Source organism: Schistocerca americana, chromosome 1, assembly GCF_021461395.2.
Source record: "Schistocerca americana isolate TAMUIC-IGC-003095 chromosome 1, iqSchAmer2.1, whole genome shotgun sequence".
Taxonomy (NCBI): domain Eukaryota; kingdom Metazoa; phylum Arthropoda; class Insecta; order Orthoptera; family Acrididae; genus Schistocerca; species Schistocerca americana.
Window position 1 is genome coordinate 501,263,760 of NC_060119.1, and position 13,120 is coordinate 501,276,879.

General features: G+C 39.4%; 1 protein-coding gene across 3 annotated transcripts in view; it reads left to right on the forward strand.

Annotated features, from left to right (window-relative positions):
• The window catches only part of LOC124604617 (SWI/SNF-related matrix-associated actin-dependent regulator of chromatin subfamily A containing DEAD/H box 1 homolog), a 179,494-nt gene that overhangs the window by 118,910 nt on the left and 47,464 nt on the right, over nucleotides 1-13,120 (forward strand). For all 3 annotated transcript variants that reach the window (XM_047136494.1, XM_047136493.1, XM_047136495.1), the window contains exons 8-11: nucleotides 5,070-5,266; nucleotides 12,319-12,457; nucleotides 12,596-12,731; nucleotides 12,876-13,013. In XM_047136494.1, the coding sequence (XP_046992450.1) occupies nucleotides 5,070-5,266; nucleotides 12,319-12,457; nucleotides 12,596-12,731; nucleotides 12,876-13,013 (610 nt within the window). The remainder of the gene's footprint in view (nucleotides 1-5,069; nucleotides 5,267-12,318; nucleotides 12,458-12,595; nucleotides 12,732-12,875; nucleotides 13,014-13,120) is intronic.

Below are 13,120 nucleotides of genomic sequence, written 5' to 3' on the forward strand. Positions count from 1 at the left end.
GATGAAGTGCTTGGCAGGAGCTGACAGCAGTTTGTCATGTGCTTGGACATGTAAATAGCGCTGCCTAGTTTCTTAGTGATTACTTACAGGGTTTTGTTGTCTTTCATAAGGTATCAGAAACCTTTTGGCTTCTGTGTTTTGATATAGGTTTTTCTGGACAAAGGTTCCTTATTTTATTTTGTTGCGGTTTTTGCCTCTTGATTCTATTGCATTGTCTCTGAAAGTTTACCAGAACATCACAAGAAAGTTAGATATTTTGGAACCCAAGAACTGTGAACATAAGTCGTGCAATCAATTTTTCAACCCATTGTAAGTCGGGAGATAGTGAAATAAATGAAAATGCTATGTTTCCAAATCTCCCCCATGAACCATGGACCTTGCCGTTGGTGGGGAGGCTTGCGTGCCTCAGCGATACAGATGGCCGTACCGTAGGTGCAACCACAACAGAGGGGTATCTGTTGAGAGGCCAGACAAACATGTGGTTCCTGAAGAGGGGCAGCAGCCTTCTCAGTAGTTGCAGGGGCAACAGTCTGGATGATTGACTGATCTGGCCTTGTAACATTAACCAAAGCGGCCTTGCTGTGCTGGTACTGTGAACGGCTGAAAGAAGGGGAAACTACAGCCGTAATTTCTCCCGAGGACTTGCAGCTTTACTGTATGATTAAATGATGATGGTGTCCTCTTGGGTAAAATATTCCGGAGGTAAAATAGTCCCCCATTCGGATCTCCGGGCGGGGACTACTCAAGAGGACGTCGTTATCAGGAGAAAGAAAACTGGCATTCTACGGATCGGAGCGTGGAATGTCAGATCCCTTAATCGGGCAGGTAGGTTAGAAAATTTAAAAAGGGAAATGGATAGGTTAAAGTTAGATATAGTGGGAATTAGTGAAGTTCGGTGGCAGGAGGAACAAGACTTCTGGTCAGGTGATTACAGGGTTATAAATACAAAATCAAATAGGGGTAATGCAGGAGTAGGTTTAATAATGAATAAAAAAATAGGAGTGCGGGTTAGCTACTATAAACAGCATAGTGAACGCATTATTGTGGCCAAGATAGACACAAAGCCCATGCCTACTACAGTGGTACAAGTTTATATGCCAACTAGCTCTGCAGATGATGAAGAAATTGATGACATGGATGACGAGATAAAAGAAATTATTCAGGTAGTGAAGGGAGACGAAAATTTAGTAGTCATGGGTGACTGGAATTCGTCAGTAGGAAAAGGGAGAGAAGGAAACATAGTAGGTGAATATGGATTGGGGGGAAGAAATGAAAGAGGAAGCCGCCTTGTAGAATTTTGCACAGAGCATAACTTAATCATAGCTAACACTTGGTTCAAGAATCATGAAAGAAGGTTGTATACCTGGAAGAATCCTGGAGATACTAAAAGGTATCAGATAGATTACATAATGGTAAGACAGAGATTAAGGAACCAGGTTTTAAATTGTAAGACATTTCCAGGGGCAGATGTGGATTCTGACCACAATCTATTGGTTATGAGCTGCAGATTGAAACTGAAGAAACTGCAAAAAGGCGGGAATTTAAGGAGATGGGACCTGGATAAACTGAAAGAACCAGAGGTTGTACAGAGTTTCGGGGAGAGCATAAGGGAACAATTGACAGTAATGGGGGAAAGAAATACAGTAGAAGAAGAAGGGTAGGTCTGAGGGATGAAGTAGTGAAGGCAGCAGAGGATCAAGTAGGTAAAAAGATGAGGGCTAATAGAAATCCTTGGGTAACAGAAGAAATATTGAATTTAATTGATGAAAGGAGAAAATATAAAAATGCAGTAAATGAAGCAGGCAAAAAGGAATACAAACGTCTCAAAAATGAGATCGACAGGAAGTGCAAAATGGCTAAGCAGGGATGGCTAGAGGACAAATGTAAGGATGTAGAGGCTTGTCTCACTAGGGGTAAGATAGATAGTGCCTACAGGAGAATTAAAGAGACCTTTGGAGAGAATGAGAACCACTTGTATGAATATCAAGAGCTCAGATGGCAACCCAGTTCTAAGCAAAGAAGGGAAGACAGAAAGGTGGAAGGAGTATATAGACGGTTTATACAAGGGCGATGTACTTGAGGACAATATTATGGAAATGGAAGAGGATGTAGATGAAGATGAAATGGGAGATAAGATACTGCGTGAAGAGTTTGACAGAGCACTGAAAGACCTGAGTCGAAATAAGGCCCCGGGAGTAGACAACATTCCAATAGAACTACTGATGGCCTTGGAAGAGCCAGTCATGACAAAACTCTACCATCTGGTGAGCAAGATGTATGAGACAGGCGAAATACCCACAGACTTCAAGAAGAATGTAATAATTCCAATCCCAAAGAAAGCAGGTGCTGACAGATGTGAAAATTACCGAACTATCAGTTTAATAAGTCACAGCTGCAAAATACTGACACGAATTCTTTACAGACGAATGGAAAAACTGGTAGAAGCGGACCTCGGGGAAGATCAGTTTGGATTCCGTAGAAATGTTGGAACACGTGAGGCAACACTAACCTTACGACTTATCTTAGAAGAAAGATTAAGAAAAGGCAAACCTACGTTTCTAGCATTTGTAGACTTAGAGAAAGCTTTTGACAATGTTGACTGGAATACTCTCTTTCAAATTCTGAAGGTGGCAGGGGTAAAATACAGGGAGCGAAAGGCTATTTACAATTTGTACAGAAACCAGATGGCAGTTATAAGAGTCGAGGGACATGAAAGTGAAGCAGTGGTTGGGAAAGGAGTGAGACAGGGTTGTAGCCTCTCCCCGATGTTATTCAATCTGTATATTGAGCAAGCAGTAAAGGAAACAAAAGAAAAATTCGGAGTAGGTATTAAAATTCATGGAGAAGAAGTAAAAACTTTGAGGTTCGCCGATGACATTGTAATTCTGTCAGAGACAGCAAAGGACTTGGAAGAGCAGTTGAACGGAATGGACAGTGTCTTGAAAGGAGGATATAAGATGAACATCAACAAAAACAAAACGAGGATAATGGAATGTAGTCAAATTAAGTTGGGTGATGCTGAGGGGATTAGATTAGGAAATGAGACACTTAAAGTAGTAAAGGAGTTTTGCTATTTAGGGAGTAAAATAACTGATGATGGTCGAAGTAGAGAGGATATAAAATGTAGACTGGCAATGGCCAGGAAATCGTTTCTGAAGAAGAGAAATTTGTTAACATTGAGTATAGATTTAAGTGTCAGGAAGTCGTTTCTGAAAGTATTTGTATGGAGTGTAGCCATGTATGGAAGTGAAACATGGACGATAACCAGTTTGGACAAGAAGAGAATAGAGGCTTTTGAAATGTGGTGCTACAGAAGAATGCTGAAAATAAGGTGGGTAGGACACGTAACTAATGAGGAGGTATTGAATAGGATTGGGGAGAAGAGAAGTTTGTGGCACAACTTGACTAGAAGAAGGGATCGGTTGGTAGGACATGTTTTGAGGCATCAAGGGATCACAAATTTAGCATTGGAGGGCAGCGTGGAGGGTAAAAATCGTAGAGGGAGACCAAGAGATGAATACACTAAGCAGATTCAGAAGGATGTAGGTTGCAGTAGGTACTGGGAGATGAAGAAGCTTGCACAGGATAGAGTAGCATGGAGAGCTGCATCAAACCAGTCTCAGGACTGAAGACCACAACAACAACAACAACAACAACAACAACATGTTTCCAAATAGTTCTAACAGATTACAATAGTTCATAGTTTCTTCCTCGTGACTTGTGTAACGACTTAAAATACAGTATTTGGATGAATAAAGTTCTTTATTTATTTGTGTGTGGTTGTACCCTTGCTGGTTGCACAAGGAATGTAGAACAAGATCATGTTACACGTTTTTTTGGATTCTATAGTTGGGGGACTGTGAAACCACGAGTAGGCGACAAGATGTTAGATGTCAACAGTGCGTCACATTTGTAGAGCTCAGAGGCTTACCCACACTGTAAAATGGGATCAGTAACAGTTCTAAAGCCAGAATACAGTGCTGGCATGAGCTGAAGTGTTTCAGAGCACAGTGTTCAGCACTCATTATTGAACATAGGGGCTGCTCAGTTAGAGATACCATGTCACAGATTGCGCAGTCCCTCCCGCCGGATGTTTGAGTCCTCCCTCGGGCATGTGTGTGTGTGTGTGTGTGTGTTGTTCTTAGTCTAAGTTAGTTTAATTAGTGTAAGTCTAGGGACCAATGACCTGATCAGTTTGGTCCCTTACGAATTCACTCACATTTGAACATAGGGTTCTGCAGCAGATGACACCTACATATTCCCATGTTACCCCAACGACATTCTCAATTATGATTGCTGTGGGTGTGAAATCATTGAGATTGGACTGATAGGTCAATAGAAATATGTTGCCTGATAGAAAATCAGATTTCTTGGTACATGTACATAAGGGGTTGCTTCCAGATATGCCAATACCATCATCCAGGTAAATGGCTGCTCAGAACGTGTACAGTTACTCAGATACAGGTGATTGGGAGCAGTATTATTGTACGGGACAGTCACATGAGCTTCTATGGGACTGTTGGAACACATTTGGCGTGCTATTGAGTGACAACTCTGCATATACAAATCAGTGACTCAAAATTTACAGAATTGCCGCTTCCAAAGGCTGACTGACACACTATTAAGCAGGTCGTCATAATGTTTTGGTTCATATGTGTATTTCCTTTCTTGCTTAGTACAATATAGAAAAAGGATTGTACTTAAAATCTATTGGTATAATGATCAACATAAAAAATAAAAAGGTTATGAGTTAACTACCAATTTTAAACTGAAATTTTTTAATCAATCTATACTCAGGTGATAGCCCATGCTCAAATGAGGTTGTGTGAACAGGTAATTAGTTTTGAACTTTGTTAGTTTAAAAGGGGGGTGAATTTTATTTAATTCGTACAGCAGGCAGAAGCATATTTTGGCACAGTTGGTAATAGCTTCAGTTCTCAGTGATGTACCTGTGTTATTCTGATGAATTAGCTTCTCAGTGAAGCATATGCTTCTTTTTAAATGGAATTTTGTGTTAGAATAACTCCAAGATTGACTTGTCAGGTAATAACTTTAATTCATTGTTGCAGTCTCAAGCTAACAGCTTATCAGATGGTTGGCCTAAACTGGTTAATGGTTCTACACAATCAGAAGGTCAATGGAATTTTGGCTGATGAAATGGGACTTGGAAAAACTGTCCAAATAATTGCATTCCTAGCACATCTCAAGAAACTTGGGATCGCACAAAATGTTCCTCACTTAATAATAGTACCTTCCTCAACTCTAGGTAAGAATTTCTTATTTGCCTGTTGAAATATCTAATCAGTCGAAGGGATCAATGGAAAAAAGTGCTAACTCACAGTTTAGTTTTGATTAGAATGATCACTTTATCTTATGTGTTTTTTAGTTCACCACAGGCCTGCTACATTAATTTCCATATGCACCACTAAAAAGTGCTCTCTGCAATATTAATTGTTTAGTCGTATCATATTTATGTCTTTGGCTTTGAATTTTACCAAACATATTATTTGCAAAACCACAAATAATGCTCTTAGAGGTTGGTACTTTCTTCCACCAATCCGTTCAATCAAAAATACTAAAAGAGTGTTCATGTTGTGACTTGATGTGGCAGCAATTACTATTTACTATAAATAAAATATATGCCTAGCACAATGTTCTTTATCAATAATGGAGAATTAATCATCTGAAACCAATGGCATTATTAGGATGTGGTATGAAAGTGGAGCAATGTAAGTTTTCATTCCAAGACGACCATCATCACAAAGGCTGGTAGTTAGTTAATTTTCCTGTGAAACTTTTAACTGTTTCAAAATTTTCTGTGTTGTTTGATGCAAGCCTTTCTCTCATATGGACTATAATTATGTAGCGATAAGACACAACCATACAGATATATAATGTCTGTGGCATGACTAAATTCAGCTGCTGGAAGTTTGTAGCAAGATACTACAGCAGTCACAACAGGAGAACGACGAGCATGCCAAACTGGACTGCCTCTGCCATCCCCTCCTCATTTGGCACCTCATTCGGCCACAGCCTGCCCATCCTGAGCATTCATGCTCGAGCATGCCATGTCTGAACACTCCTGGGTGAGCAAAATCCCCAATCTGCAGACATCTGCTTTGGTGCCCTTTTCAACAGTAAAGCCCCTCTGAGCTGGCAGGTTAAGTCATCTGAAAGGCTGCTGGGTGTCCCTTCTGCACTTGAACCTCTCACGGACTCCGATATTTAAACAGGTTTGACATGACGCGCTAAAACATGTCTACAGCGACCGTCATATGGACCTGAATTACTTAAGCATGTCTGGTGTTGCTCACATCTGCTAGGAATGGAGCTCCAAGAACACATTGATTGCGTCTGTGTTTGAATTGTGCAGGCCACCGCTTGACCAGGACCAGGAACTTGTTGGTAAAGATTGAACTGACCGTGACACACATAACCATACAAACTCCCGTACATCTTCCATTACAGTGCCTGTTTTGAACACCTGCTCAAGGTGAGCCACTCAGTCCTCTATTTTTAAGGCATTACTCGAATGTGCTCAACCATGACCTCACATTCTCTTGGTCAACTGGTGAAGGTTTTTGTGTTCTGATTTGCTGTTTGATTCACTTGCTTAGCTCTTCTGGCTGCAGTGATAGCGGTATTCTTGGCTCCTGCCACTTCCAATTTAGCTTAACGTGTGTCTCTTTTTAGTGCCAATTGCAGCTTGTTTTGCTTCTATATTTTCTACAGCTTTCCCCCAAGTTCACTAATTTCAGTGAAAATCCGTTTAGTAAAGTCTTCGAAATTTGCATCAATTCTCTTTTCTGTCTCTTCCCATCTTTTATCCACTTCCTCTCTTTTTCTTTCCATTTCTCTAAGAAAAGCTAAAATAAGATCCTGTGGAAGTTCATATGCAGTACCATTAACTGGGGATACAACTCTGGATTTTCGTGTGTTATTATCCTAGCACCGACTGACTGACCAGTTTGGTTGTAACGGGTTCTGGATTGTTACAATGGCTTCAGTAGGTTCCCTACGGGGTAGCTCAGTGGAATCTGCATTATCCTCAATGGAGTGTGCTCTTTGCGTCACCTAACAACCTCATCTTACTCCGTGTCAGAATTCAGAACTGAATGAGATTACCAAACCACACCAATAAGTTAGGGGGCAGAATCATGATGTTATGTGAATCACACCCATGAATGTGACTGTTCAGCAGACAAATGCTGTCCTGTAGATTTACTCTTTAAATGGAACACAAAATTTATCAATCATGTATGTTAATGGAAACCAAAATTGTAAATAATCCTCACTTGATAGAAGTTTCGGCAAGAATCTAGTACAGATGACACTGCATGGAATCTAGTGTGCTTCTGTATTTTGAGAAGTGGGAGCAAAAAGAACAAGTGAAATGTTGAATATCAATTAACAAGTGGGTATTCGGATGTTGTACCAGAATCCCACCTAAGGAGGCAAAGGGGTTCTAAGAATGCCACCACTGAGAAACCTCAGTTCTAATTTTGGGTAGCTGAAAAATCAACCAAAACCCTACTGTATGATGTAAGGTAGCTTGCTGATGACAGCTGCTAATTGTGGTTGGCCATTACCTTGGAGAATGATTGAAGCAAAAAAAAAAAAAATCCGCTAAGTGTTTGTTCCAGGGGCCAGACAGTTGAAACTGTGAACAAAATTATTTTGCTGCAAGGGCAACAGAGTACTCAGCCAATCATCACCAATTATGGCCTTACAACAAATTTGTCTTAACTCTCACTACCATACTCTATCAACCTTGGCACCAGTACCATTCCTTCCCAACGGTTACTGCAAACGTGTGCTGATATAGCAGTCGAGCTGCCTACCGTAGCCTCCGTCAGGACTTTGCGCGGGAAGCTTTTTGGTGGCGGGCCAACGGAATATGATAATTGGGTTGCAGCTTTGTGTGGTGCCTTTCTGTTGGGTATCCAGTGGAATTTGGTGACCACTTCTCTGAAATGTCCCAGACAATAGGAAAGCCATGGTGCTGAGTTGGTGCATTTCAGCCCAAAACATGAGGATTTTGTAAGAAAACTGCCTCCAGCCATTGTAAAAATAGTGAGTGTTCGTTGCTCTGGCCCCTGAGATCTGATATCAAAAGAGAAAGCTGCCAGCACGGTGTCGGAGCTCTGTCTGCAATTCCCAGTGACCAGATGTCGCCCCTCCTGCTCCTCACAGCCCAAAAGTTCCCACGCATCTATGCGAAATGAACAGAATTACAATATGCATACATTCTACTCCCAGTCATATACATGCCAGTACATAGCATCCCATTACCTGCTTTGCACGACAGTGTACTACAGCTGTGAAATGACATTAATATACATGTGTACAAATTCAGATCTTAGAAATGCAAGAGAGGATAGTTTGATGGCCCTAAATAAGTGTGTGAAGAGGCTAGAACACCTGCCACCGTGCAGAATGCAATGGCATACAGCCTCTAGTAGGACCTTGCCTCTCATTGTGGTGTTCGAACCAACCTTCTACTTGATGACACCTTTATGTTGTATTCTGAGTATGATAAAAGAAGAGTTGGAATGGTGTAAAACTGAGAAAGTGTGAAGCCTGTTAATGGAAGTCATAAGGACAAACAGGATAACAAGAAAATTAAAAGAAGTTATGGGACCATGAGAAGTGAGACAAATAGATATCTCTGTTAGCTCGCTGGGCAAAATATTAGCCATCCCCTTAAAAGCCACCTCCTAAGAAAAACAAACTGGTCACTTCAGAGCACTAAATGGTGTAGAACTGGAGTAAATTATGGGATTGTAGTAGTGTGAAAGTGCTATGCGATTTTATGGAATCAGTGCAGTAATGTGGATCTACATGGCGGAAAGGACCTGTTAGATTTGCTTGTGCCCCAGAACACACCATAAGTGAAGTTGCCCTTTTTGTTGGTGTATCAACACATACTGTCCAGTGTGTGTACAAGGAATGGTGTACCATTCACAGCCATATGTTATGGTATAAGAACAGTGGTCATGAAAGGAGCCTAATGGACAAAGATCGAGCCCAGTGGACAAGGATTGGACACATGTGTCATAACTTGTAAATGATCCTAACAGACTGGAATTGGAGATGAGTGTCATGCCTTTTCAAACTCAATAGATTTAAAACCTGATAGGGCTTGCTGCTGTCAGTGAAAGCTGGTCCATCGCAACCAATTTCCGAGTGAACATTCCGAAGAAAATTGCATGCAGTGGACATTTTGGGTCAGGAACCTAGGAAAATGGCATTACTCGTAGCAGCATGTAAAGCTGCTCATCTTCGTGAGCCAAACGGTGGGTGGTAGCTGGTGAACCGTGTTGTTTGGTCCACTGTGTTAGGATTTTGCCTCTTTTTCAAATGCTACAAAGCATCAAATGCACCAGCAGCCAAAGGAGGCATTTAGCCTGCAGTATGTGGAGGGTGTAATTCGGGCTGGAGATTTTTCTGTTGTATTTTTTAGATGTTTTTCATACTGTGACTTGGGCCATTATTCAGGATACCATGGGCTTGAACCAGGATGTTTATTCCAACATTCTCGGTGAGTATATTGTGGACAGTCGTGTCTTTCAAGATGACATCAGTGTTCATAGACTACACACATAAATTTCTGATTTGACAAACATTCTTGCATTCTGTTGCACCTAGACTGAGTCATTAAATCAATCCTATAGGAAATCTTTGGGGCTATTTGGAACAGCAGGTGAAATATAGCAATTAATATCACCTCAATTTGGTAGCTCTGTGGGATGTAATCATCACTTAGTGGCTTTAGCTGTATGTTGTGTAGCTGTAAAAACTTGTCCACTCTCTTCAACGATTCAGGTTGTTCTCAAAGCTAGAGGTGGTGGTACATGATGTTAGCGTGGTGTCTCCTTGGGGGTGGTAAATTTTTTGTCCTGTGTGCTTATTTATGTGTGCGTGCTCGCATGCTTGTGTCCACACATAGGTGCATGGGCATGTAGTTGCATATGACTCTTAATACAAAAGTCTATAATCTTGAACAAGTACATCTATCTATCTGGCTTGGGTCATTGAGTAGTTAAAAAGGGAGGAGCAACTAAGGAAAATAAGACTGACTACTTTGTGGTAGCTTACTAAGAATAAAACTTGAAAATCTAGGGACACTGGAGAGGAAAGAAGAGGTCAGCTGGAGTGCACAAGTGTCTCACTCAGAAGTTTAGCCGATGAAGCTTAGCTAGGGGATGGGTTCCCATTTTCAGAATTTTGGACTACTGTCGCCATGAGCTGTCGTTCATTTAACTGGGTCTGTACCATTATGTTATACAATTACTTCTTTAATGTGACTTTATGCATTGATATGTGGCTGTCAGTTTATGCCTTTTTCATATTGAACTACCTTTTAATAATAATAGTGCTACATTAATATAAGGCATAAGAGTGTGTGTTTGCAAAATAGATACAGTAAAATATTTAAGGGGTTAGGACGTCAAATGGGCCGACTTGGAGCAGGAGAGGCATCTCAGGACATTTTAATTTCCAGTGTCTATACTGTTACAAATAAATTCATAAAACTTTGTCAGCATCACCAGGAAGGATTCAGGATTTACACTCATTGCAGTGGAAGTTCGAAAACATAACAAAATAAATTTTTTTTATGTGCGAAATTTCATCATTTTTTCACTTACTAATGGCTGCATTTGTTGCTGTAGGTACACTTTCCTTCATAAGTTAGAGAGCTTCTTCGATGAATTTTGCACAGCATACATACCATACTCACAGGTGTATGAAACTCTAGAATTTACTTAATTTATGAAAAAAACGAATGAACTGTTATATTTTTAAACTTCATGTTTAGAAAAAACACAAATTTTATAGTTAATTACCTCAATTTTTACCACAGTTTTTAATAGATTTGGAAAATCCTAGAGTTTCATACACCTTTAAGTATGGTTTGTATGCTGTGGAAAATTCATTGAAGAATCTCTCTTAGTTATGAAGAAATGTGTACCTATAGCAACAAATGCTGCCATTAGTAAGTGAAAAAAATGATGAAATTTCACACGTAAAAAAAATTACTTCATTATGTTTTAGAACTTCCACTGCTATGAGTGTAAATTCTGAATCCTTCCTGGTCATGCTGAATTTATTTGTAAAAGTATAGACAGTGGAAATTGAAATGTCCTGTGGTGCCTCTCCTGCTCCAAGTCGGCCCGTTTGACGTCCTACCCCCCTTAAGGACCTCGGAGCAAGAATGCATTCTATCAGCAGCGTATGATGAAAACAGAAGAGCCGTAATTTGTTATTTGTGTTATTACCATCCTTAACTAATCATGCAAATTTTAAACACACAAGGTGTTATCAAAAGTGAAGAGAATTTTTTAATTTTGCGAACTTTATAAATCCGATTTTCAATTTTTTTTATCTTGTTGGTACATCCGATGTACGTTTGCACGTTTTCAACTATTTTGAATATTTCGCTTACTGTTGACAGCTGAAAAGGTTAAACGTGCTTTCAAGTGCTCATCAAATTTTTACTTTCCAAACTCGTGGATCACAGGATTTGAATTAAATTTTATTTGCAAAATGGAATAAAGTGTAGCACCGCATTTGAAACATTGATCATGAATTTTGGTGAATCTACTACCAGTAAGACAAGAGTTTACGAGTCCTACAAACATTTCAAAGAGGTCCGAGAAGATGCTGAAGGTGATGACCTGGAGGCCCTAGCACATCAATCAACATGGAAGAAGTAAAGAAAAAGGTTCTGGAAAATCGCCGAATCAGCATCAGAGAGGTTGCTGATGTTGTTGGCGTATCCTTTGGCTGATGCCCAGCAATTTTTTCAGATGTTTTGGGCATGAAATGTGTAGCAGCAAAGTTTGTTCCAAAACTGTTGAATTTGGACCAGAAACGATGTCACATAGACATCACCCAGAAATTGCTGAATGAAATCGACAACAACCCAGAACTTCTAAAGGTTATAATTGGTGGCAAAACACGGGTATATAGGTATGACATTGATACCAATGCCCATTCCGAATGGAAACCACCTGAAGAGCCAGGACTGTAAGTTGGGACATAAATTTTCTGTATGCTTTATCATCTGCTGGACAGTTTGACTAAAACAAATTTTTAATCCTCATTATTGTTGCAATTTTTCCCTGTTTTATGGAAACCATTCTATGTGAGCGGAACACAGATTCAACCATTTTAGACTCCTTTGTTTTTAAACTGGAGAGATAGAAAACATGTTGATCAGAAAGTAGCAGAAAAAAAAGCTGATAATTTATATTTCGCAGATCATTACATTATTTAATAATCCACCTATTTGTGTATGTTGCTATTAATTTCTAGATAATTGGAGCAATGAATTTGAAAGATGGTGTCCATCTTTACGTGTTGCTGTTTATTATGGACATCCTGATGAAAGAAGACTAATGCGTGTTAAGTGGATCAAGGGCGGCATGGATGACGTTGATGTTGTAATAACAACGTAAGCATGTAATAGTTGGTGCTTTCATTATTCTACCATCTTGACAAAATAGAATAACATTTAGATCATTAAATGAGGTCCTGATGATGGTTCTATCTAAATACTATGCTGTCAGTAATATATTTGTTATTTTCATAGGTATACAGTCCTAAACAGTTCACCTGAAGAGAAAAAACTGTTCCGAGTGTTAGAAGTAAACTATGTCATACTAGATGAAGGTCACATGTTAAAAAATATGACAACTCAGCGATTTGAAACACTGATGAGGATAAATGTAAGTTCACAGTTTAATTTTCAGCATGTCATAGAGCTACTGTTTTATTTTAAATCAAAATTGTTTTATATTTTTATGTTTTTTTTTAATGCAGTTATAATTTTAAATAATATTTTATGTGTTGTCTTTTTTTTTTCATGAAAGGCGAGGAGAAGAGTATTGTTGACTGGCACCCCAGTGCAAAATAATTTAGTGGAACTTATGTCGCTGTTAACATTTTTAATGCCAAATATGTTTGCTGGAAGAAAAGAGGATTTAAAAAAGATATTTTCAAAAGGGCAGGTCTGTACTTGTTCAGTGATAAAGGTTTTTTTAAAGGATTATCTTTGTGTAACCACTTTCTATAAATATCCAAAGATATTTCTTAATTGGAAAAATCTTTATTGTAT